The sequence below is a fragment of the Eleginops maclovinus genome, chromosome 9 (genome assembly GCF_036324505.1).
Source record: "Eleginops maclovinus isolate JMC-PN-2008 ecotype Puerto Natales chromosome 9, JC_Emac_rtc_rv5, whole genome shotgun sequence".
In the NCBI taxonomy this organism is placed as follows: Eukaryota; Metazoa; Chordata; class Actinopteri; order Perciformes; family Eleginopidae; genus Eleginops; species Eleginops maclovinus.
In genome coordinates this window covers 25,964,352-25,987,060 of record NC_086357.1, presented here as the reverse complement: position 1 = coordinate 25,987,060, position 22,709 = coordinate 25,964,352, and the positions used below count along the sequence as shown (strand labels likewise).

The window sequence follows — 22,709 nt, the reverse complement described above, 5'->3', positions numbered from 1 at the left end:
TAAATTCATAACAACATTATTGTGGACTTTAGAAACATTTGAAAATGAATTAATTACAATAACTCATATTTTTACAGTCATTCTCCTTCACCAGGATTTCAACCTCATAAACTCTGAGACTTCAGGATGGACACAACATTGACCTTCATCGTCCTCCTGCGGTGAGACAAAATCTAATAAACCTTTTTAACTGAATGTGTTTCTATGCTTCCTGTGTTTGTAATAACAATTTGCTTCCTCCTGTAGATGTTTGGTTGTTTGCTCTCGACCTAGCAGACAGTCAGTCTCTTTCTCGATGGTTTTCAGTGATGGGACTCTGCTGCTGGTGGATGCTGATGAAGACGAGGTTCATCTTCACCATCAAAAACAGCCATCAGGTAGGCTACGATACAAAAAATGAAATGAGACGATAAATCATTTTTGAAAAAAGATTACAATTGGTAAAAGAATGTTATGAAACAAAGTTTGTTTTGTGTCCCTCTGAAGTTTATTTGCGTTGGTTATTTGTAGTGTTTTTATGGTTATTTTTTTTGCATCTTTTTATGTGTTTTTCAACTTGTTTTATGTATGATTTATTGTCATTTTGTGTCTCTTTATGGTGGTTTTGCTTCTTTTTGTAGTTGTTTTTCGTCATTATGTCAACGTGTTTTGATGTGTATTTGGAAATTAATAATCATTGTCTGCCTGCAGGTTCTGCTCCATCTATTAAAATATTATCGTCGGTCCCTTTCTCTCTGGACTCCGGATCTCCTCACATGCTGGTCTGCATCCTCACCGGGTTAAACTCACCTCGGCAGGACGTCCTGTGGTGGGTCGACGAAGCAGAAGTGACATCATCAGGCGCCATTGTGTCACGGATGATATCAGAGGATGGCAAATCTTACAGTGTCGCCGCGGTGTGGGAGGTGCCGGCAGCAGAGTGGAGGTCCGGGTCCACGTACTGGTGTGGGACGGTCCAGGTGGGGCGGGTCTACAGAGAGAAACTCTGCTCACAGGACTGATAGTGACCCAGAGGTCAACGGTTTCAGACCCAGACCAGACAGACTGCAGTAGCAGGACCAGCTGATGATTCGTGAACTTAACTCCTGGTGCTGTGATCATGTTATCCTATATTCACATTTTGCCCCTTTAAAAGTAAAAATACCAAACCCATCTGGGCTCAGCCTCTGCAGATGTGTTGAAGCTTTGGACTGTCAAACCTGTAAAATAAGCAAGCTATGATTCCTTTTTCAAAAACTGTTGATGTGTCCTGGTTGAGGTCATTTTGAATCTGTTTTGAGTTTCTTTGCGTTTCAATGTTGTTGTTTTTTTTGCGCTTTTTTATTTCTTTGTGTTTTTGTGTGTTTTTGTCAGGAATGCTATTAGGGATTTCTTTCTAGTTTTTAAGCATTCATTAGATTTGTAATATCTCTGCATGTTTGTTTTGGTCATTCTGTGTTCTTTTACTTCTCAACCGGAAATGTCTGTCCATGTCTGTGTGTTTCCTCCAGAAGAAAGATCCAGACTGAATTGTCCTTTACTGTGCATGTGATGTAAAAACCCTGGTCAGAGCCCTGCAGGATGCAAACTGAGTCTTTAATCTGATATGATCAACAGAAAGTAAATAATACATGCAGAGATACACATGTTAACAGCTGTCACACTGTCCGTTTATATCCTTTAAAATAAAAAAAAGGTACGAGTTCACTCAGCAAACACAAAACAATAAACACAGTTTACAGTTTAACCCGGCCCTCCCGCCCCCTGACTGTCCCTCCGAATAAATAGAAGCAAAAATATTCATGTTTTTACACAAGAGTATAGATGTAAATCAAATATACAGAGTACATGCTTTCTACCATGACAGAAAGTTATCCAGTGAGTTTCATTTGGCAAGAAGTTATAACAGCAGAAGACTCGTTTTTACCAGAGGTTTTAAAGAGGAACCAAACTACACATCAGTCAGACCTTAGAAACGTTGTTCAAGACAAGCCCACTTTGACTTTTGACAACAGATCAGAGTGCTTTTTTGCCCAATAATGCCTAGAAAAGTATTTAAAATATGCACAAAACCTGGCGGAAAATGTAATAAAATTGACCGAAAAAAATGATTTGTAGGTGTTTTGATTTTATGGAGGATGTAAACATTTTTACAGATAATTTTATTTTTCTTCTCTATTGAAATCTAAAGTCTGTTAGTAAATAATGGGTTTTATAACTTTAGTATCATGTTCAAATTTGACACAGATTTACAAAACGCAAGGCTTTACTTTTTGTTGAATTTACAAGATGGAAAGTGGTATCTTTTTTTGGGGGTGGGGCTCCATCTCTGAAAAAAAACAGAAAAGCGATTTTTCTTTATAAATTAGCATTTTATTTGGTCTGTCCTGGCCACCGTAGATTTGTGTTTTCTTGTTTTTAGTGGGCAAGATTTATTTGAGATGCTTTTATTTATTATTATTTTTGGAAGCCCCTGTACAAAGAGAGGTAGAACGTGTGGTCGAAAGGGTTTCATTTAAACGTTTACTTTGCTTCTTCAACTTGCACCCTATCTTTCCACATTTGTATGTAATGGGGATGAAATGTGTTGTTAATTCATCACTATCAACGTATGTCCTGCTTGTTTTTGCCTCAGCCAGGGTTAGATTATTAAGAGTATTTGACAACATTACGGAGAGGACCCATGCAGAGAAATTAGACCTTTTTCTTTTCGCTCTGTATGTAAGTGTGTCTATCCCATGCTACACTCATTTTCAGATTCATATCAGTATTTTGTGTCTCTCCTGGGACATGTCTCCATGCTTTAATGTTCAAAAAGCTCTTTATCGTTCTCATACTGCCTGTGCTGCAGCACCTCTTCTCACCCTCTGTCTGAAACCAGAGCCCAGTCTGCTCTGATTTGTCCACCACCTGCAGATGTCCCGCCCCTTGACCTATCACATACAATGTGTTGGAGCGCTAGCCAACTGAAGCATGAGAGATAAATAGTGATGTCACTTTGTTCCGGGATTAAACAAAGGAGTCCAATGGACGTGATTCAGGCAGGGGGAACACAGGGATTTTGGCCTTTGCAGACCATTTACATGCACTAAAACCTTTATAACACACTAGGAAAGGGATACCCCCCAAAAAGATCATTAAGACCCCTTTAAGAATTGTATTTTGATTTATTCTGTCTAGGGTCCTTTCCAAAATGTTGTCAGACATTTATAAAACAAACTTTAAGTGGATTTACTTTGCCGCTGATGAATTGCCTGATAGGATTTCATTGCTGCCTGTTTCTCGATCAATACTAGACCAACATCTAAAATTGGTGTCCACATTATTCATTTAAAAATGAACACATGGGGAAACATTTCCAGGTTAAAAGATACCCTTGAATGACAAAAGTCAAATTTGGTATATTTTAGGGGGGGTCTGAACACTGATTGTGTCTCTGGTTGGGCTGTAAAGATGTCAGATATAATCTTGAAACCAAACTATGTACGGTGCAAACAGGAGATCATCGTCACACTGCTGATAGAAGTGTAAACAACACTGCGTTTCACTCGCTAAAACAACACGTCACTGAAATAAACACCGGATCTATCTACTCATTCGGCTGCAGAATAAATCCAGCGGGAGTCAACAGTAAAGAGTAGAAAGGATTAAAAACAAAAAAGAAGCAGATTGTGTCTTCAAACTTTTATCAGAGTCTCTTTGTCTGAAGCTGCCCGACACTCAAAGGGATGCAGAAGAAGAAGCAGCTCTGTTTCTCCTCGTCTTTCACACCAGTGTCCATGCAGACGTGTGTTTAATAAAGTTTAATAAAATACAATCAGCTCCGTCCTGAGCATTCGAGGAAAAAAGTCACCTTCTGTTTCCAAAAGAGGAAGAAACCAGAGTCTCTGTTTGTCCCGTTTCAAGTCTTTACATCCATCCGCCCGGAGCCTCAGTGCAGCGTCTCTGGTTTCTGTGTTTGTGCGGATTAAACCTTAGACACTGTAAACGAAGTGGACATAGCCTTAAAGTCTCAAAAGTAAAGCCTTAAGGGAAGTACCTTAAACCTACATGCTCTCTAACAACCAGCAGGGGGCGACCTACCTGGTTCAGAAAAATGTCTATGAGAGTCTATGAGAAAATGACCTTGCCTCTAACTTGATAAATTATCTCAGTAAACATGTTCTTGATGAGATTATGTTTCAAACCGCTAGTTCTAGTAATTCTAAATACAGCATTTTTTAAACTATGGTCCCACTTAGAGTAAAATAGACGATAAAGGAGCGGCCTTGTGATTGAAAGGTCGCTACCACTTACTATAGATACAAACAAAGTATGTGGTTGAGCTACTGAGGTGTTGGTAGGTGTTTGTAGACCAGAGCCAAGCTAGCTGTTCTCAGTCAGTCTTTATGCTAAGCTAGGCTAACCACATCTGGACCACGTCTGAACTTCTTACTATCTACGTGTTTTAATTGGCAGAAACGCACAGTCCAAACTGATGTCTGTTTTCCAAGAGCATCCGAGGTTAAACATTTTAAATTAATTTAGAGAGCAACATTTTCAAGAAAAATTGTCTCTCTACATTTGCATGAAACATATATTCAAATTCTCTGAGATTTAAGTCACAAATTTCATGGAAAATAGTCAGAAACTGCGCTTCACTTTGCAAGGTCGGATCTACTCTTCACTCAACTCCAGTATTCTCATAAATGTCAGTGTTTATTCTCATAAATGTGAGTGTTTATTCTCATAAATGTGAGTGTTTATTCTCATAAATTGACCACTTTAATCTCAGAGAATATCCCAAAAAGTACTCCCACCCCAAGGTTCAAATATAAAGATCTACAAGGATGATTTTCTTTCCCGGATTAAGAAACTTGTAAGTCCCTTGGTACGCTTATCCCTTATCCTTTCTCAAATCTTGAATCCTACCCAGCCTCCTTACTAAAACCCAGCAGCTCAACAAACACGGAACATCTATCCTAGCTGCAAAAACACCCAACAAACCCTCGAGTGTATCTGTTAGCACGTTAGCGTAGCCGCAGATATGGAAGTTTAATGTTAAACGTTAGCTCCGTATACAACAGAAGCTGTGGGTTCATTTGGTCCCTTTAAATGATTTGAGATGTTTGTAAAGAGGAAGATGAAGTGGAGTTTTTCTAAGCGATATGGGATCACTGGCAGGGGGTGGTCTTACTGGCAGGCTCCGCCCCCGGCGTGAAGCCGTTGCTGAGGCTGCTGGGACTTGGAGGCTTGGCCAGCGTGGCATCGACCCTGGGGGAGGGCTCAACCATGGAGTAGCTCTTCTGCTGCAGGCGGGGCTGTACCAGCATGGTTTTGGGGATGACGGACGCCTGTCGAATCCCCTCGACCCGGAGTGGCGGCCTGATGGGGGCGGGGCCTGTTGGCGTGGCAGCAGAGCTTGGCGGGGGTTCTGGGGTGCGTGGAGGGGACGGGGCGAGGGCGATTTGGTCGGAGGGCTTTAATTCGTCCCCCTCAGACGGTTGTTGGTTCGCAGGCGGGGCCTCTTCGTCACCGGGGGTGGGGCTGGTGGACTCTGGAGGCGGGTCCTGCTGCATGCTGCTCTGCCTGGACGTCCCCGAGCCGGGGATCTCACAGCTGTCAGTGCGACGCCGCGAGCTCTCGTGCATCCGACTGGTGGCCACGACGGCTTTCATGGCAGCCTGATGACAGAGTTACACGCTTTTATTAAACACAAGTCAACGTCCTCTCAGGATGATTTGACAGATTTGCCTGTGTATTTTCTAATAGAGCCAAAATTATCTGCCACAATGATTCTGCAGTATTCATTATCTGAATGTTGGAGTCTCTCAAATAAAAACCTGTGTGAACAGCGATGATTGATATTGAGCAGAGCAAGCTGAACTAGAAGAGCCACCAACCGGGTGTAGACTTTGCTAACAAAGGTAATGTAATGTAAAATGAGGTAAGCCAACTTTTTGATTAAACCTACAACGGACCCTTCGAACGCAATTGACAGAAATTGCCCCAAGATTTTTACCTTTTCTTAAAGTCTGAACACAGAGTTGAAGCATCCCGAGCAAGAAGAATAATTGAACACACACCCGCAATCTTTACACAAACATATAGTACATGTAAAGACTTGGATTTGAACTCTTCCGTGGTCAGGACTAAGACCTTACCTTAAGTTTGCGGCGAGCGTTAAACTCCTGTAGCTTCCTCTGGGCGGTGTCCATGTGAGAGAAGCGGGCGGCTTTGCCGAGGACCCAGGGGTGTTGCAGGGCCTCCCGCACACTGAGACGCTTGTGAGGGTCGAGGACGATCAGCTTACTGACCTGCAGAGACATAAACAGGGTAATTTAAAACAGATCCAAGTGAGGAAGAGCCCTCCAAGCATTCACCTACCAAATGTCACTAAAACACACTAAAAATGACCTGAAAAAGAGATAGAAATGGCTGCAAATGTCCAGAGGAGAGACTCACCAGATCCTTGGCGTTGAGGGAAACGTCGTCCCACCACGGAGACACAAACTCGTAGTCGCAGTTCAGGATTCGGCTGTACATGTACTGATCTCCCCTCGGGTCGAAGAAGGGCTCGAACCCACAGAGTCTGGAGAACAGGACGCAGTGAGTGGCACAGGAAATACAGCTCATTATATAGTTGCTCTTCAATATGTTACTTGTGGCTCGGACAATGGCTGAACAACTTTACAAATGTCACAGTTAAACAACATTTTACGGATAATATGGGAAGCAGAAATAAATGTGTTGATCCTTTTTCTAGGTCTGATCTAAACTATTGTAAGCGTTGGTCATTGTAATCACAAGGGGCTGAAGTGCATATTCTAAATACTACAAAGCATTCATGTGTTCTTTCAGGTAAGTTTACATTTCTTCACGCATTCTAAACACAAGTTAAATTACATTGTAGGAAAGTAAGCTAACACGTCTTTTTTTAAGGTACAAAAAATCAATGCCAATCTGCTGTTTTGGACCCTGATAGTTTACTGATTTCAATTGATTTATTGAGTCAAATTGAGAACATGGGGTAGGGGTGTGCTTCAGCCTCTTGTGGCCGAAAAGAGTACTACAAAAATAAAGACACCAAAAGTAACCGGATCACCAGATTTGATTTTTTCTCATTTGCCTCTCTGGGCTTCTTTATTTCAAATGACTGATCAGAAAACTTCCGACTGTACACAAACATTAGAGTCGTTATCGACAGTGAACCCATTTACAGTCTCCGTTAACACACCCAGTTAATGTCTGAGGAAATTGGTAAACAGGAAGATGTGTTTCACATTAGTACTGAGATCTGCCGGCACAAAGTTAAATCCCTACACTGTCTTCTGTCTGTACTGCTGTTGCCATATTATCGACGAAAAAATGTCCCAATTTGGGATCAATAAAGGTCATCTTATCTTATGTCCCGTATATTGTGAACCTCTATGTTGCATTTTTTCAATCAAATTAAATAAATAATATCTTTAAAATATGAACAATTGTTTTTACTGCTTTCACTATAGTTTTCCACATTGTGATGCACTAAATTAATATGCACTGTCTCTCTTTAATACACTAATAAAATCACTTTATTGAGACTGATGACGTAAAACTTTGAAGTGAAACCCAAACCGACAGACTGATAAATCCATTGATCATATTCTACAGATCTAAATGTTTTAGCAATTATACGAAATGTAAAATAATCATTACTTGTAGTAATCAAAGCTAATCTGAGATAAATGAGAGACTTCATTGTTGAATTACCATTCTGAATAATGTAGTAAAGTAAAGCTGCAGAGAGATCTAAATATTGCATAAAACCTTGTTAATATCAGTCAAAAATGAGCTGTATTTAGTGGGTTTTTTGTTTGTGCTGCCCTAAATGTTAATTAATGTCCACTGTCTTCTAAATAAACAAATAAAATCCCCGTTATGAGACAGACAGTGAAACCCAAACAGATAGAGTGATGAATCCTGAGTAATGAGGGAGGTGTGAGCGGACTCACAGGATGTAGAGGATGACGCCCACCGACCACATGTCCACCTCGGGGCCGTACGCGTTCCCCCGCAGGATCTCCGGAGCTACGGGCGTAGAGAGAGAGAGAAAGGAGCCCGTTAGACGCCAGATGGCCGACAGAAGCTCCATCTGAGAGTAATGTGAAATCCCACGGAGCAACGGGTGCGGTTAACGCATCGCTGCAGCCGCTGCCGGACATCACAGCAACAACACAGGTCATTGAACACACCTCCAGCTGATATGGTACTGTACTTCTACTGAAAAATACTGGTACTGGCTCTTTCTGAAACCTGGATGTGTTTTTAATTGTAATTTCTATTTTTATGTGTAATATTTTATGCATGCCCTAATTAATATTTAGCTATTTTTGGCTGTTCACTTTTGCTGTGACAATGTACATTTCCCCTCTGTGGGACGGATGAAGGTAGTCTGATTCTGATTTTGACTATTGGGGCCAAGGTAAAGTCAAACTGGGGGTGTGAGAGGCAATTGGGAAGAGGTGGATTATCCTAAACTAATCCTCTCTTTAGCCACCTCGGGTAAGGGGAACAACACATTTCCAAAATGCACACACAGAGATTAAAATGATTTATTAAACAAACCTACGGAGGCCGACAGGTGCAAATGCGCTGCAACGGCCTAAAACACTTCCATTCGGAGAAACACGCCGAGCTTTAAAATATGATGCAATTATAAAAACACAAATGTTCCAAAACACGTGCAAATGAAGACACATCTTCACAAACACATTTAGAAAACAGACAGTTGGCAAACTTTATAATCCCAGAATGTCAACAAGCGCTCTGGTCCCAGCTGTGTGCATCACTTATTAGTGTCCCCGTTTCCAAGCTGCACATTTTTGGGGGGTTTTCACTTTCCTGTAGTGTGGTATATAGGATTGTGTGCACGTAAATGGTCTGAAAAGGCTACAATCCCTGTGAATCTATTGGCTAGTAGTAGTAGTAGTAGTAGTAGTAGTACTTCAACACATTGTACGTGATAGGCTGGGGGCGGGACATCATTAAAGCCCTTGACCAATCACAACAGAGCCGTCCAGCTAACCAATCAGAGCAGACTGGGCTCTGGTTTCAGAAAGAGTCAAATGGGGAGGGACAAAATACAAACATAAACCTGATAACAAGCTTAATAGGGCCCCTTTAAGTCCTGGTGTTATCACAGTGAGATAAGGTATAAACTCACCGCAGTAGCCCGGTGTGCCACAGACCGTCTTCATGGTCACCTGATCGTCGATGATTTTGGAAAGACCAAAGTCGGCTATGAGAGAGGAAAAGCATTTCTCCATGAATTTCAAATAAGAAGACATATGATTCATCGTTTCCCTCAGCTGCTGAAAAGCTGTTTCTTGCGCTGAGGTGTTTCTGCAGTTTCTATTTAAAGTGAAATGAGGGCGTGAAGAGGAGCAGAGTAAAGTAAAGGAAAAGTGTTGGTGAGAAAGAGGAGGCTGAATGTGAGCTTCCTCCATCTGTAAACGCTCGCTGCAGGCCCACCGACCATCTGGAGGCTGACACACGCAGAGGATCTTCCAAATAACTGGACCTGATAATGAGTCTGTTGTCTTATATATTCTCTTTGTGTTTAAACTGAAGGACGGGACATGATGCTGCTCTCAGATGCTGTCGTTTTTGTAACATGCATCGACGATATTAAAAAAGGGGTTCAATATGACTATGATGTTTCTGTTACCTCCAGGTGGATTGCCGTGGTCACATTTACCCTGTCCTGTAACCCTTGAGGAGTCATCTTTAGAAAAGTTGTCTGGTGTCCTTAGTTGAACAAAATTGTGACGTAAAGAACTGTCTTTCCTTTTTTTGGTCCTGATCAAAACGACAAAAATATTCATACATTTCTGAATTCAAGGATTTATTTTGGCCTTTTTTGGTTAGTGCTTTATTTCACTTTGTTTACTTTTTGTTTGGCTGTGTATTTTGTATTGGAAAGTAAGCTCTACGTTAAAGGTCCTCTTTGGTTCTATTTGTTTGTTGTTTAAATCCACGCCCTGTTGGCCCCTTTGTCTCGTTAAAGGCGACTTGTATATCATTTTATGTCGAGTTTTCATTGAACGACTTTACTTTTACCAATCCCAACTGGTTTTATTTTTGCTTTCCCTTTCCCCCACAAGCTGGGATGTAACAGAGAGTGATAGCTACTAAATATACATTCATTTTCAGAGTTTTAACCTTAATAAAAGATGTTGTTTTAATGAGAAAGAACAACACAAAATGTGTTTATTTCCTGTGTATTAAATACTAATGGGGATTATAACTTTAATTTAGGACAATAATAAAGTACCAATGTCAATGTAGAATATTTATCCTTTACACACTTTTAGTTTCTTTCTTAAACAGCATGGAAACTCCGTTGAATCTGGATTGTTTTAGGTGTCTGTAGTTGTCAGATGAGTGTTGTTGCAGTTAAAGTCTCATGAGGGCGAAGGCGTTTATTTTTGTTACCGATCTTCAGCGGAGCGTCCAGCGACAGATCAGCGTACAGCAGGTTCTCCGGTTTCAGGTCACGATGCACGACGCCGTTCTCGTGCAGATACTGAAACACACACACAGATAAACACACAGTTTTAAAAGGTGGTCCATGTTTTAATGCGGAATCAACACTGGCTTAAAGTGCATTCATATTCCTCTTTTTTCACTTTCCGAACGTAGTATTTGTTTTCCAATTAAGGCATTTGGGATATGGGTTGAAGCCAATGTCATTATTCAGCCTTCAGGAGCATTCTTTGCACAGATACACAGGATATTCACAATATGGATTTCAATTGATTCACAGCCGTTTTACCTATTGCCTAAATATGTCGTCTGAGTCCTTTGTCACGCATGGCAAGAAAAAAACAAATGCTTGAAAACACAATTGTGTTGATACCAATGCATCCTTTTTTCCTGGAAATGCGCTGTTTCTGAAACACTTCCAACAAATAGAGTGTCTACAAAAGTGTGAGACTGTTAATGTGGAACTTAAACAGCAAGGTCTTACATATAAAAGTCATGAGTTTGAGAAAGAGTGAGAATACCTCTGGGTATAAGAGACCCATTTACTTCCATGCATCAAGGGTTAGTAATACGGGATTAAAAATGATCTCTTTGTGGGTTGAGTTTTCCTTTAAGGGGCATACCTGTCGGACTGTCATCATGAGGAGGTTTAACATTTATCAGAAAATGCACGGCTACATGTAAACGGGAATATTGTTGGAACAGTCCTTATCTATTCCGCCCATAGTCCATGTGAGAGCTTGGTCTCTTTTTTTCCCAAAATAATTGGCCAAAAACTGGTTATTTGAGGCAAGTTGAAGTAGAGGCATCAGTGTTCTTCACACCACCATAGAGAATGTTGGACAGAAGTAGCTGGAGTGACAATAAAGCCTTCAGGTGAGATGAAGGTGTGTGTGAGGTGTGTGTCTTTGGAGGATTTGGCAGGACGGACTGACAGATGGTGTCTTTCTCCAGCGCCCAGCATGCCCTGCTGCTCTCACTTCCTGTCCTCGGATCAGAGACCGAGAGATTTTATTTTCTGGAAACACTTTGTGAGGCGACCAAATCATTTCAAACCTTATTTTGGAAAGATGCATCGCAGAGTGAAACAGTTACACTTTTAATAAAGCTGGTAAGATTTTAGTATTTAATAGAAAATAATATTAAAGTGCAGATTCTAAAATAACTGTCTTTGTTATAACTCTGAGAGATCAATAGTTTTCCACATAACAATAAAATGTATTTGTTGATATTTGAGAATAATCTAGCTTCTCTTTGATTTAAATTTCATCTATTTTTAATTTTCTCCTTTTGTTTGAAAAATCTTCCATTGTTATATACTTCTATTGTAGGTCTGCTGATATAAATGGTATGTTGTGTGTGTTTCAGAGGGATTTGGATTCTGTTTGTCGTAGAGTTTCATTAGAAAAACCTTCTTTAAAATAATAAAAGCAGAAATAAGCAGCAGAAGCTTTTCTGCTTTCCAGTCTTTCTTTGAAAAGAGACATCTCATTTCTCTCATTTTAATCTCTTATTTGTCTCATTTGCATAATGTTCACTGAGAAAACCTGAAAACTAATACTCGAGATGTCCCTAAGTTGCAGCTCTGCTTCCTTAATGACAGTCGGCTCCTCACTGATAGTGAAACTGTGAGAAAATAAGACCCGTCCCAGCGAAGGGCCACGGCCTCGAGTCTGAGAAACTGGAGCAAAAAAGATGTTGATGTGTTCAAGGGCTGTAGGATGCTGCTGCTCAACAGATTAATGCCACAGACACATGTGATACAGCAAATACAACTGTACTGTAATCCTAATGCACACACACACACACACACACACACACAGGCGTATGTTTCTCTGCGTGGTGGATGTAGGTCAGCTGTGGTCAGAGTGTGTTTATATTTTTGTGCGTATTTTTTTGTTTGTGTGTGTGTGTGTGTGTGTGTGTGTGTGTGTGTGTGTGTGTGTGTGTGTGTGTGTGTGTGTGTGTGTGTGTGTGTGTGTGTGTGTGTGTGTGTGTGTGTGTGTGTGTGTGTGTGTGTGTGGGTGGGTGTGTGTTAATCCTCTCTGGTTTTAATCTGTTCAGCAGCAGGATGGAAGCTGCGGTTGCATAAGAGACCTGCAGCAGCGCATGCCGCTGCTGTGTGCAACAACACCGCTGCCAGCAACACCTGCAACTCACTACGGCAACCACTGCAACTACAGCAACACCTGCACCAACCAATGCAAGTTAAAGAACACCTGGCACTCACTTCAGCAACTACTACAACAGCAAAACCTGCAACTAACTAATGAACCTACCGCAAACACAGCTACACATGCAACTAACTACTGCAACTACAGCAACAACAACCATCTACTAAAACTACTACAACTACTGTGCAACAAACTATTGCAGCTCAATGAACTAACAACTGAAGGCAACACCTGGCAGGGGAACAAATACAAAATAATGAAATATCTACATAAATCAAAAGTACAATGAAATAAAACACATGGTTTCATTATTTTAAACTGTATTTTATACATATATAACATAAACGTACTATAATACATGCTTACAAATATAATTATAAATGATATTATTAAATATTATATAACCAGAATAATAAAACCAGTCATGTCCTGTTTTATTTTGAAATGATTCAGAAGGATTGCCTGGATAAAACAAAACCTTAAATCTCAACATGGTTTTACAAACATCTGAACAACTGAAAACCTTTGTTATGATCACCCCTTCAGTTCTATGTTATCCTGCTGCTGTACAGTATGTTCTGGCCCCAAATAAACAGTGCAGTGTTGTGTAAGCATGTAAGTGAACGCCTCGTTACATGTTGACATTTAAACTTTCAGGTTTGATTAACTCGGCCGAGAAACAGAAAGACTGTGAATCATTCTCTGGAGGAGGAAGAACTCCTACACCACCAAACAAATCTGCTTCTGAGCAGACTGCCGATACAGTGCATACATGTTCAAAATGAACCTTTAAGAACAGTACAGCATTTATTGAACCTCAAAGGAACAGTACAACCTTTACTGAACCTTAAAGGAACAGTACAACCTTTACTGAACCTTAAAGGAACAGTACAACATTTATTGAACCTTAAAGGAACAGTACAACCTTTACTGAACCTTAAAGGAACAGTACAACCTTTACTGAACCTTAAAGGAACAGTACAACCTTTACTGAACCTTAAAGGAACAGTACAACCTTTACTGAACCTTAAAGGAACAGTACAACCTTTAATGAACCTTAAAGGAACAGTACAACCTTTACTGAACCTAAAAGGAACAGTACAACCTTTACTGAACCTAAAAGGAACAGTACAACCTTTACTGAACCTTAAAGGAACAGTACAACCTTTACTGAACCTTAAAGGAACAGTACAACCTTTACTGAACCTAAAAGGAACAGTACAACCTTTACTGAACTTTAAAGGAACAGTACAGCATTTATTGAACCTAAAAGGAACAGTACAACCTTTACTGAACCTTAAAGGAACAGTACAACCTTTACTGAACCTTAAAGGAACACTACAACCTTCACTGAACCTCAAAGGAACAGTACAACCTTTACTGAACCTTAAAGGAACAGTACAACATTTACTGAACCTTAAAGGAACAGTACAACCTTTACTAAACCTTAAAGGAACAGAACAACCTTTACTGAACCTTAAAGGAACAGTACAACATTTACTGAACCTTAAAGGAACAGTACAACCTTTACTGAACCTTAAAGGAACAGTACAACATTTACTGAACCTTAAAGGAACAGTACAACCTTTACTGAACCTTAAAGGAACAGTACAACCTTTACTGAACCTTAAAGGAGCAGTACAACATTTACTGAACCTTAAAGGAACAGTACAACATTTACTGAACCTTAAAGGAGCAGTACAACATTTACTGAACCTTAAAGGAACAGTACAACATTTACTGAACCTTAAAGGAACAGTACAACATTTACTGAACCTAAAAGGAACAGTACAACCTTCACTGAACCTTAAAGGAACAGTACAACCTTTACTGAACCTTAAAGGAACAGTACAACTTTCACTGAACCTTAAAGGAACAGTACAACTTTCACTGAACCTTAAAGGAACAGTACAACCTTTACTGAACCTTAAAGGAACAGTACAACATTAAGTGAAACTTAAAGGAACAGTACAACCTTTACTGAACCTTAAAGGAACAGTACAACCTTTACTGAACCTTAAAGGAACAGTACAACCTTTACTGAACTTAAAGGAACAGTACAACCTTTACTGAACCTTAAAGGAACAGTACATCCTTAAATTGAGAATAACTACAAGCTAACCCAGAGCTCACAATGACTGGAAGTTACTGAACTTACTGTTAGCTAAAAAGAACTACAGTTCATTTTTAAGTCAACAGTCTGGACCTAGAAGCTAATGAGAACATATATTGATTCTAAGTGTACTGTCTGGAGTGAGAAGCTAATGAGAACATATATTGATTCTAAGTGTACTGTCTGGAGTGAGAAGCTAACATGAACTAAACCAACCCCAACACTAAAAAAATAAATACTACAAGGTGACCCTAAGTTAGCTGTCTGGACCTAGAGGCTTACAGGAACTAAAAGCTAACCATAATGCTTAACCTTAGTTTACTGTCCCAATCTAGATGCTAAGAAGAACCCTAAGCGTACAAGACCTAGAAGCTAAATCAAAGTTTACTGCCTGAACCTAGAAGCTAACAACAACTAGCCGCTAACCATAACGCCAACAAGAACTACAAGCTTTGTCTAAATTAACTGTCCCGACCTAAAAGCTAATAAGAACTAGAAGATACTGGCCCGCCGGCCGTGCTGGCTGGGGCACCTGCACCGTATGCCGGTGACCCGGGTTCTGATCTGTTAAAGTCAATCAGAGCTTGGTGCACAGAGTTTAAGGCCATGAAGTTATATTCTAAATGAAAAGCTGTTTAAAGTGCCAAAAGAGCGCAGCAGCAGGTAACGCAGAAAGACATTAACAGGCTGGTTGCAGGGTTCATTGTAGAAGACATGCTTCCCCTGTCGACTATTGAATCGCCCAGGTTAAACAAAATACTAGATAAAGTAAAGTAATAAGTAGTGAAGTTACTTTTCAAATGCAGTAACTAGTAAAGTAATCTCGTTACAATTTACAGAAGTAATAAGTAACTAATTACTGTTTTTGAGTAACTACCCCAACACTGACTATAAGCTAACCCTCATGCTGAAAATAACGACACGCTAACTCTAAGTTAACTGGAAGTGAACAACAGCTGGAAGCTAACCTCAACAGCTACAAGATGAAGAAGGCAGACTTTATTAAAGAAATTAAAAAACTACAAGTTACCTCCAGAAGCTAACAGAAACTAGAAGCTAAATCTTAGTTAGCTGTCTTGACCTAGACGCTAACAGGAACAACAAGCTAACCTAGAAGCTAACAAGAACTAGAAGCTAACAAGAACTAGAAGCTAACACGTTCTCAGATCTGATAAGTTGAAACCTCTGTGCTGCTTTTGTGATTTTTTTTTTGCGATATAAAACATCAGTTCAAGCCGGTTTGTGGTCGGTGTGTGAAGCAGCAGAGGCTGAACAGAGATGGAGGAAGTGGACAGTAATCTAATAAACAGAGAGGGATGGAGCTGGATCATCCACTGTGACTGTGATGAAGAACAGACACACAGACAGCGCTGGGTTTTCCTGACAGGGAGAACAGACACTGAAAGCAGTAGCCTTACCGCCACGGCCTCCAGGATCTGTTTGATGACGTGCGCTGCGTCTCTTTCACTGTAGTACCCTCGCTCCACGATCCTGCAGAAAAACACAAGGAAAAATATCAAATAAAGCCTAAATATTACATTTTCAACAGCGTTTCTACTTCTTTGTATTGTATAAAGTACATTTACTCATGTATTTTAGCCTGATGATGTCATTTTAAGTCTAAATAGGAAGCACGATGTTAGGCTGTATGGCTGTGGGTAAAAAATATTGTGGTTTATTGGATTTAAATGGGGATATTTCCATCTTTTAGGATCTGACTGACTGAACAACAACACCTGCCAATATATGCATTGCATGTATAAAACTATCCAATAACTTTAAAGCCAGAAAAGGCCACAGTAAAGCACAAGGGTTAAGTGTCAAAAAGTCTTTACAATAATGCTTTGGCATCCATAGTGTGCATAAATTTGAAGCAGAACAGTGATTACCTGTCGAACAGCTCTCCTCCCGTCACCAGCTCCAGGACCAGAGCGATGTCCGTGTCCGTCTCAAAAATGTCCTTCAGCTGGATCTGAGACAAAAGCAAGAGAAAAAAGGATGAATGGAGGGAAAATACTCAATGAAAATCATTGAGTAACATATACAGTAGTTTGCAAATCATTACAATTTACAGAGATTTTACTGAAATTTAAAGAAGACAATTGGAATACAGTGTGTATGACTCAGCGTTTCTGCAGCAAGTTGCAGCAACATGTTTCTAATTCAGCTAATCTGAGACATCCACTGGATAACATTCAACTTGTGCACAAACACACAGAGAGTATTTATAATTAGGAAAAATTAAATGAATAAGACATTTTTGCTGAATTATTTTAAAAAATACATTCAATTTTAATGTATTTCATTTATTTAATAAGAAACTCTGTAAAATCGTCCCTTAGTATCGTTTTCCTCCAAACATGTTTATTTCTTTGTGATAATTATTAATAATATACCAAACACAAACATTGACTCAGTGGTCAATCACATACAGTACATGTTACAACACAATATGTTTAAGTGATTTTTTTACAGTGTAGTGAGGAATATATACTCACGATGTTTGGATGGGAGAGACGCAGCAGGACTCCGATTTCTGTACGGACTATTTTCTTGTCAATCTGCGACAGAAAATACAAACATGAGACTGAAACATCTGTTCCAACTCTGACAGGAAGGGAACACAAAGTCACACAAAACCTGAATTAAATGTCCACTCGAGGCAGAAGACCAGAAACTCCCTTTCCCTTCTGCAGGTTAAAATATACCTGATTTTGTCAATGAAGTCTGGAAGCTTTTAATCTTGTATTTAACTATTTTTCATTAAAATGTGTAATGTTCTTTTCTCTTGGTTTTGAATGCCTGTTGTCCCTTAGTAAATGTCCTTTTACAATGTGTTTCTTTTCAACTTTGTCTAAATGCTTCTGATGTTTTATGTATGGTGCTTTGACTTTGAGTTTTTGGCTGAAATGTGCTGTAAAAATAAACGTGCCTTGCCTTAAGAGAGCAGAGATAACAGTTTCAGATTCCCGTCCAAAGGGCTGCCTGGCAACAAGGTAAAGCTGTTCAAAATATCCTAAATATAGCGTACACTTAAGCTGATATCGGTTTTTTTTAGGTGAATATGGAGAGGTACCTCACACAACCCCACTTTAAAACATCCAAAGTATCTCTTTCTGAAAGATTTGAAACACATAATCAGATCCAGAGTCAATATGACAAAGGTTTTTGGCACCGTGGCGTTCACTGACCGTTTTCTTGAGAACTTTGAGGGCGTAGGGTTTCTGCGTCTGTTTCTCCTCACAGCGATAAACGATGGACGTCGCTCCTCTGGAAGAAAACACACACAACAGTGTTAAACCTGAACGAGTTTATTTGTCCTACTTTCAGACGAGAAGCCAAGAATATAGAGCTGTGAAACATTTTCAAAAGGTCGCTCTGAAGATGAGAATTTCTGCTTTGTGAAACTGACAGAAGAACATTACAGAGTCTTGGTGACTTCAAAGAGAGCCTGGATCACAACGAGTTCTATATTCACTAAGAGAAAGAAACACAACTAGAAAGGTTTATCAACAACATCTGTTTTGAACTCAGACGTAGGGCTTTTGTATTCCAGTTGTAATGCTCTTTAATTGTTTTCCGATGTTACCGTGTATGTTTTGGAAGAGCCACACCATCATACAGTAGGGCTTGGTGTGAAGAAGAGGAGGAAGATTTAATTAACATAGTGAAGTGTGCAAGCCTTACACTGTCTCTGATTGAAGAAGACATTTATAATGGAAACATAATCTGGGAAATTGATTAAATTAAAAAGAATAACATGGTTGTAATTAAAGTCTTTTATTGGGAGTCTTCCAGTGAAGGTGAACTGAAAGTAGGGATGTAATTTATTCAGTATATATTAACTAAAGCCTTTAAAAACCTGGAGAAACATAAGAAAATAATTACAAATCTGCTGGAAATACATTAATTTTATTCTCTTCATTCATTTCTATCATGATTTGCTAAAAACGACAACGAAACTCTTTAAATCTGCTATAAGTCAAACAACAGGAAATATATTTTGTCAATTTGAGTAGCTTTCACACTATTTTTCCCTCTGGTATTTTTAGTGTTTTTTTCCCCAGTGTGAAGTAATTAGTAGCTTCCCTAGCAGTGGTGACATGTAGCTGTAATTACACGCTCATTTAAATGCACCGTGTAATTTGCTTCAATTTAAGGTTTTAATGGTGAATCAAGACAAAGGTTGAGGTATTTGTTATCTTGAATCAGGAGCTTCCTCTCCACCGTTACCTCACAGTCCCAACGCATTACAGGCTTTCTTTAGTATTCATTGTAGTTTTGATTATTTGGCTCTGTTCGCAACAAAGGTTTCACATATTTGATTTGTTGTATTTACGCGAGACAGATTGAGGATTACAAAGTTAATAAAGTCCGATTTTTAGAAAGACAGAAGAGACTGTCTCCTCCTCGTCTTTCTCTCCGAAAAGTCGTGTTCACACAAATCCATCCTGACTGTGAAAGTGCTCCGAAATAGTGTGTGTGTGTGTGTGTGTGTGATTCTGCTACAGATGGAGGAAACAGATCTGTCTGTAGAGCAACCAAGACCACATACTCACACCTACACACACACTCACGCCTACACACCCACACACACACTCACGCCTACACACACACACCCACACACACACAGAGTGCTGTTCGGTCTCCATGGCAACAGGGCATCTGGTAACAGAGCTCACACGTTTGTGATTTCACTGCTGACATAATTTTGCTGTTTGTTTGTTTTTTTCACAGAGCTGTTAGTGTTGTTGTTGTTGTTGTTGTTGTTGTTGTTGTTTACAGGAATAAAAACAAACAACATGACGTGTAAACACTTACAGGAACAATAAACGAACAGCCAGGAGTTTGGTCACTTTTACACCGGAGGAAGCAAATTTATGTGCTTTGACATAACAAAGCAAAGCCGGGAGTCTCTGTGTTTGGGTCGGTGAACGACTCACGACACTTTTCAAACCAATGAAATCGATAGCTATAAAGCGGCTATTTTCGAGGTTTGGTGACTGGTGGGCTAGGAATAGAGGCGTGTTCAAATGAGGGACATACCTAACTTATTTTGGAATGCTAATCTGATTATCAGCTGCGTAATTATCTATAATGTGGTGCAGGAATGAGTTCTGCAAAACGGAAATGAGTCAGCATTTTGGCATTTCCAAGTCGTGGCGGTTGCTTAAAATTGCATTAGCCACCTTTAGCTTAGCGGTGGTGGCGTGAAGTCATGTGACCGTGCTGTAGTTCCTTTATAGCCCAACGTTAGCCTCCTTTAGCTTAGCGGCGGTGACGTGAAGTCATGTGACCGTGCTGTAGTTCCTTTATAGCCCAACATTAGCCGCCTTTAGCTTAGCGGTGGTGACGTGAAGTCATGTGACCATGCTGTAGTTCCTTTATAGCCCAACATTAGCCTCCTTTAGCTTAGCGGTGGTGGTGTGAAGTCATGTGACCGTGCTGTAGTTCCTTTATAGCCCAACATTAGCCTCCTTTAGCTTAGCGGTGGTGACATGAAGTCATGTGACCGTGCTGTAGTTCCTTTATAGCCCAACGTTAGCCTACTTTAGCTTAGCGGTGGTGGTGTGAAGTCATGTGACCGTGCTGTAGTTCCTTTATAGCCCAACATTAGCCTCCTTTAGCTTAGCGGTGGTGACATGAAGTCATGTGACCGTGCTGTAGTTCCTTTATAGCCCAACGTTAGCCTACTTTAGCTTAGCGGTGGTGATGTGAAGTCATGTGACCGTGCTGTAGTTCCTTTATAGCCCAACATTAGCCGCCTTTAGCTTAGCGGTGGTGGCATGAAGTCATGTGACCGTTCTGTAGTTCCTTTATAGATTTGATTAGTTGTTTTTACGTTTCAAAAGTAATATAAGCAGGCTAGTTTAACTATGCGCACATTATCCTGTTGAACAAAATGTGTATCAGAAACGCTTTGCCTCAGAGCTTATTTTCTGCAATATTCTAAATAAATGTGTACCAATTAACGAGGAACCAATCTTTGATAGTCACTATACTCAAAGTCGTACATTTATGGTAAAAGCTCTTCGATAGTCTGAGATAAAGAGAACTCTGGGAAAATGACGGCAGATAAAGAATATTGCTTATATGCTACATCGGATCAATCTCATTCCACAAGTTTTTTTGTCATACATTTTTGATCAATTTTTTAAAGGTTTACAATTTTTTCTAGAAGCTTTTTCATTAACATTTCTCGGTGCAAGAGACAAAATCAGCCAATTCAAAAAGTGTTGGAGCCATGTCCCGATAATCTCCATGTAAATCACAACTGTCCAATGGTGTATTTGTACTTCTACTCCACTGCAATTCAGAGATAAATAATGTTCTTTTACTCCACTTCATTTTTGAATGGCTTTAGTTACTTTAAAGATTTGGATTAATGATGTGAGATATAATCAACACTTAAATATACTTTAGTTGCACCTGTAAATTCAATTCGTTGTTAACTCTGGTCCAATTGGGGCTCATGCAATCTTAAAAAATCCCATCCCCCATGCTGTGGTGCAGACCTGCCAATCAAAGTTTTTTACACATACATTTAGAGTTACTTAATGCATGCATGATTTGTCCTATTTTCTTATTGTGCAAATAAACCTTTCTGGAATATGTTGCATTTGATAGCTAACATTTCTCTGTGCAAGCTTTCACAAATTGCAGTTTGAAAAAGTAGGCTATTAGGAACAAAATCAGCCAATTCAAAAAGTGATGGGGTCCCCCCCCAGTGTGTAAATGACACGCCTGTCTATAATGGACCTAACAGTATAAGCCAGTATCAGTTTAACCCCTCATGTTGGAAACTCTGGTCCAATTGGGGGTCCATGCAACCTCAAACCCCCCCAGGTAATGTGGTGCAGACCTGCCCAGCTCGGAGCTCAGGGTGTAGAACTCCTCCACCGTCCCGTCCCGCCTCGACCCGTCCACCCAGAACTCCACCGGCGCAGAACCGGGCCGGGACGTCGGCATGGCTGACAGCAGAACTCCCCCCCACTTCAGAAAAACAAACAATCAGGACCGAATCCAAGATCACACCGGGACCGGGACCAGGACGTGAACCGATCAGATCCAGGAGCAGAGTAATCCAGATCAGATCTCAGATTTAAATCCAGCTCCGTAAAACCCGGATTAAAGGAGCAGAGGGGGGATGATTCATGATCCTGATGGGCTTTAATCCAGACCTGGGGAAGAGGAGGAAGATGAAGTCTCAATCAGGACCGTTTATCAGAAACAAGATCTGCAAAACTAAAATTAAATGTTTGTTTAATCCTGCAGGGAAACACACATCTTCTGGGTCCAGATTTCAGCAGGATCCGGGTTCGAGACTCACCAGGTCCGGGTGTGTCGCAGCTCACATAGGGCCTAAAACGCTCTCAGATGTCGGATCACTTCAGTGCATCACCTCTTAGTCCCGGGTTTCCTTCGTGTTTCCGTGTTTTTACCGAGGGGTCCCTCCGGAGTCCTGCAGCCTGCAGGAGAGCCAGCCCGGACAGCAACCACAACAAAACCGGATCCAGGGGGTTGTTTTCACTGGGGAAACAGACAGCGACACACCGGGCTTGGTCAATGCGGGATGTCAGTGCTCGGTGCTCGGTGAGGATGTTTGATTCCCAGGCAGGGCAGCTCCAGATGTCCGCGGGATCTGCAGAGACAGAGACGCTGTAATCTTACAGTCCCGCCCACTCTGTCAACCTGAGGACCAATCACAGCACAGCAGGGCAGCAGAGTCGCGCTGCTATTAGACGGCTGGCCTGTCAATCACTGGAGCCTCTGTCAGCAACCTAAATAAAGAAATAACCTAAATACATAAATGTACATGAGCGTGATATCTGGAGGCTTTGATCCTGCGGGAATCAAACCCACAACTCTGACACAGATTATATGCACCTTGCTCAGGAGAATCACATATAAATATGTCTGTCATTTATTTTGTCCTC

General features: G+C 40.5%; 1 protein-coding gene across 2 annotated transcripts; it reads right to left on the bottom strand.

The window, feature by feature from the left end:
* Window positions 1-1,558: 1,558 nt before the first annotated feature.
* si:ch73-60h1.1 (calcium/calmodulin-dependent protein kinase type IV) lies at window positions 1,559-22,433 on the bottom strand. Of its 2 annotated transcripts, none has more exons than XM_063891908.1 (12): window positions 22,058-22,433; window positions 21,635-21,953; window positions 17,964-18,042; window positions 17,271-17,333; window positions 16,662-16,744; window positions 16,191-16,263; window positions 10,435-10,525; window positions 9,164-9,238; window positions 7,953-8,028; window positions 6,424-6,550; window positions 6,123-6,275; window positions 1,559-5,642 (listed from the first exon to the last, which is right to left on the bottom strand). In XM_063891908.1, the coding sequence occupies exons 2-12, from the start codon at window positions 21,739-21,741 to the stop codon at window positions 5,133-5,135; spliced, it is 1,437 nt and encodes a 478-aa protein (XP_063747978.1). In that variant the 5' UTR covers window positions 21,742-21,953; window positions 22,058-22,433; the 3' UTR covers window positions 1,559-5,132. The 2 variants fall into 2 exon arrangements, with proteins under 2 accessions (XP_063747978.1, XP_063747977.1); XM_063891907.1 differs by having other exon boundaries at window positions 22,103-22,433.
* Between the last annotated feature and the right edge of the window lie 276 nt (window positions 22,434-22,709).

What these genes read in the sequence shown, in the direction of transcription:
- si:ch73-60h1.1 (XM_063891908.1), bottom strand. Translation starts at nt 21,741, where the DNA reads ATGCCGACGTCCCGGCCCGGTTCTGCGCCGGTGGAGTTCTGGGTGGAC. An exon ending in CTGAGCTCCGAGCTGGGCAG is followed by an intron (nt 18,043 to 21,634) that starts GTCTGCACCACA and finishes GTTTTCTTCCAG; the next exon opens with AGGAGCGACGTCCATCGTTT. An exon ending in AGATCCTGGAGGCCGTGGCG is followed by an intron (nt 10,526 to 16,190) that starts GTAAGGCTACTG and finishes TGTGTGTTTCAG; the next exon opens with TATCTGCACGAGAACGGCGT.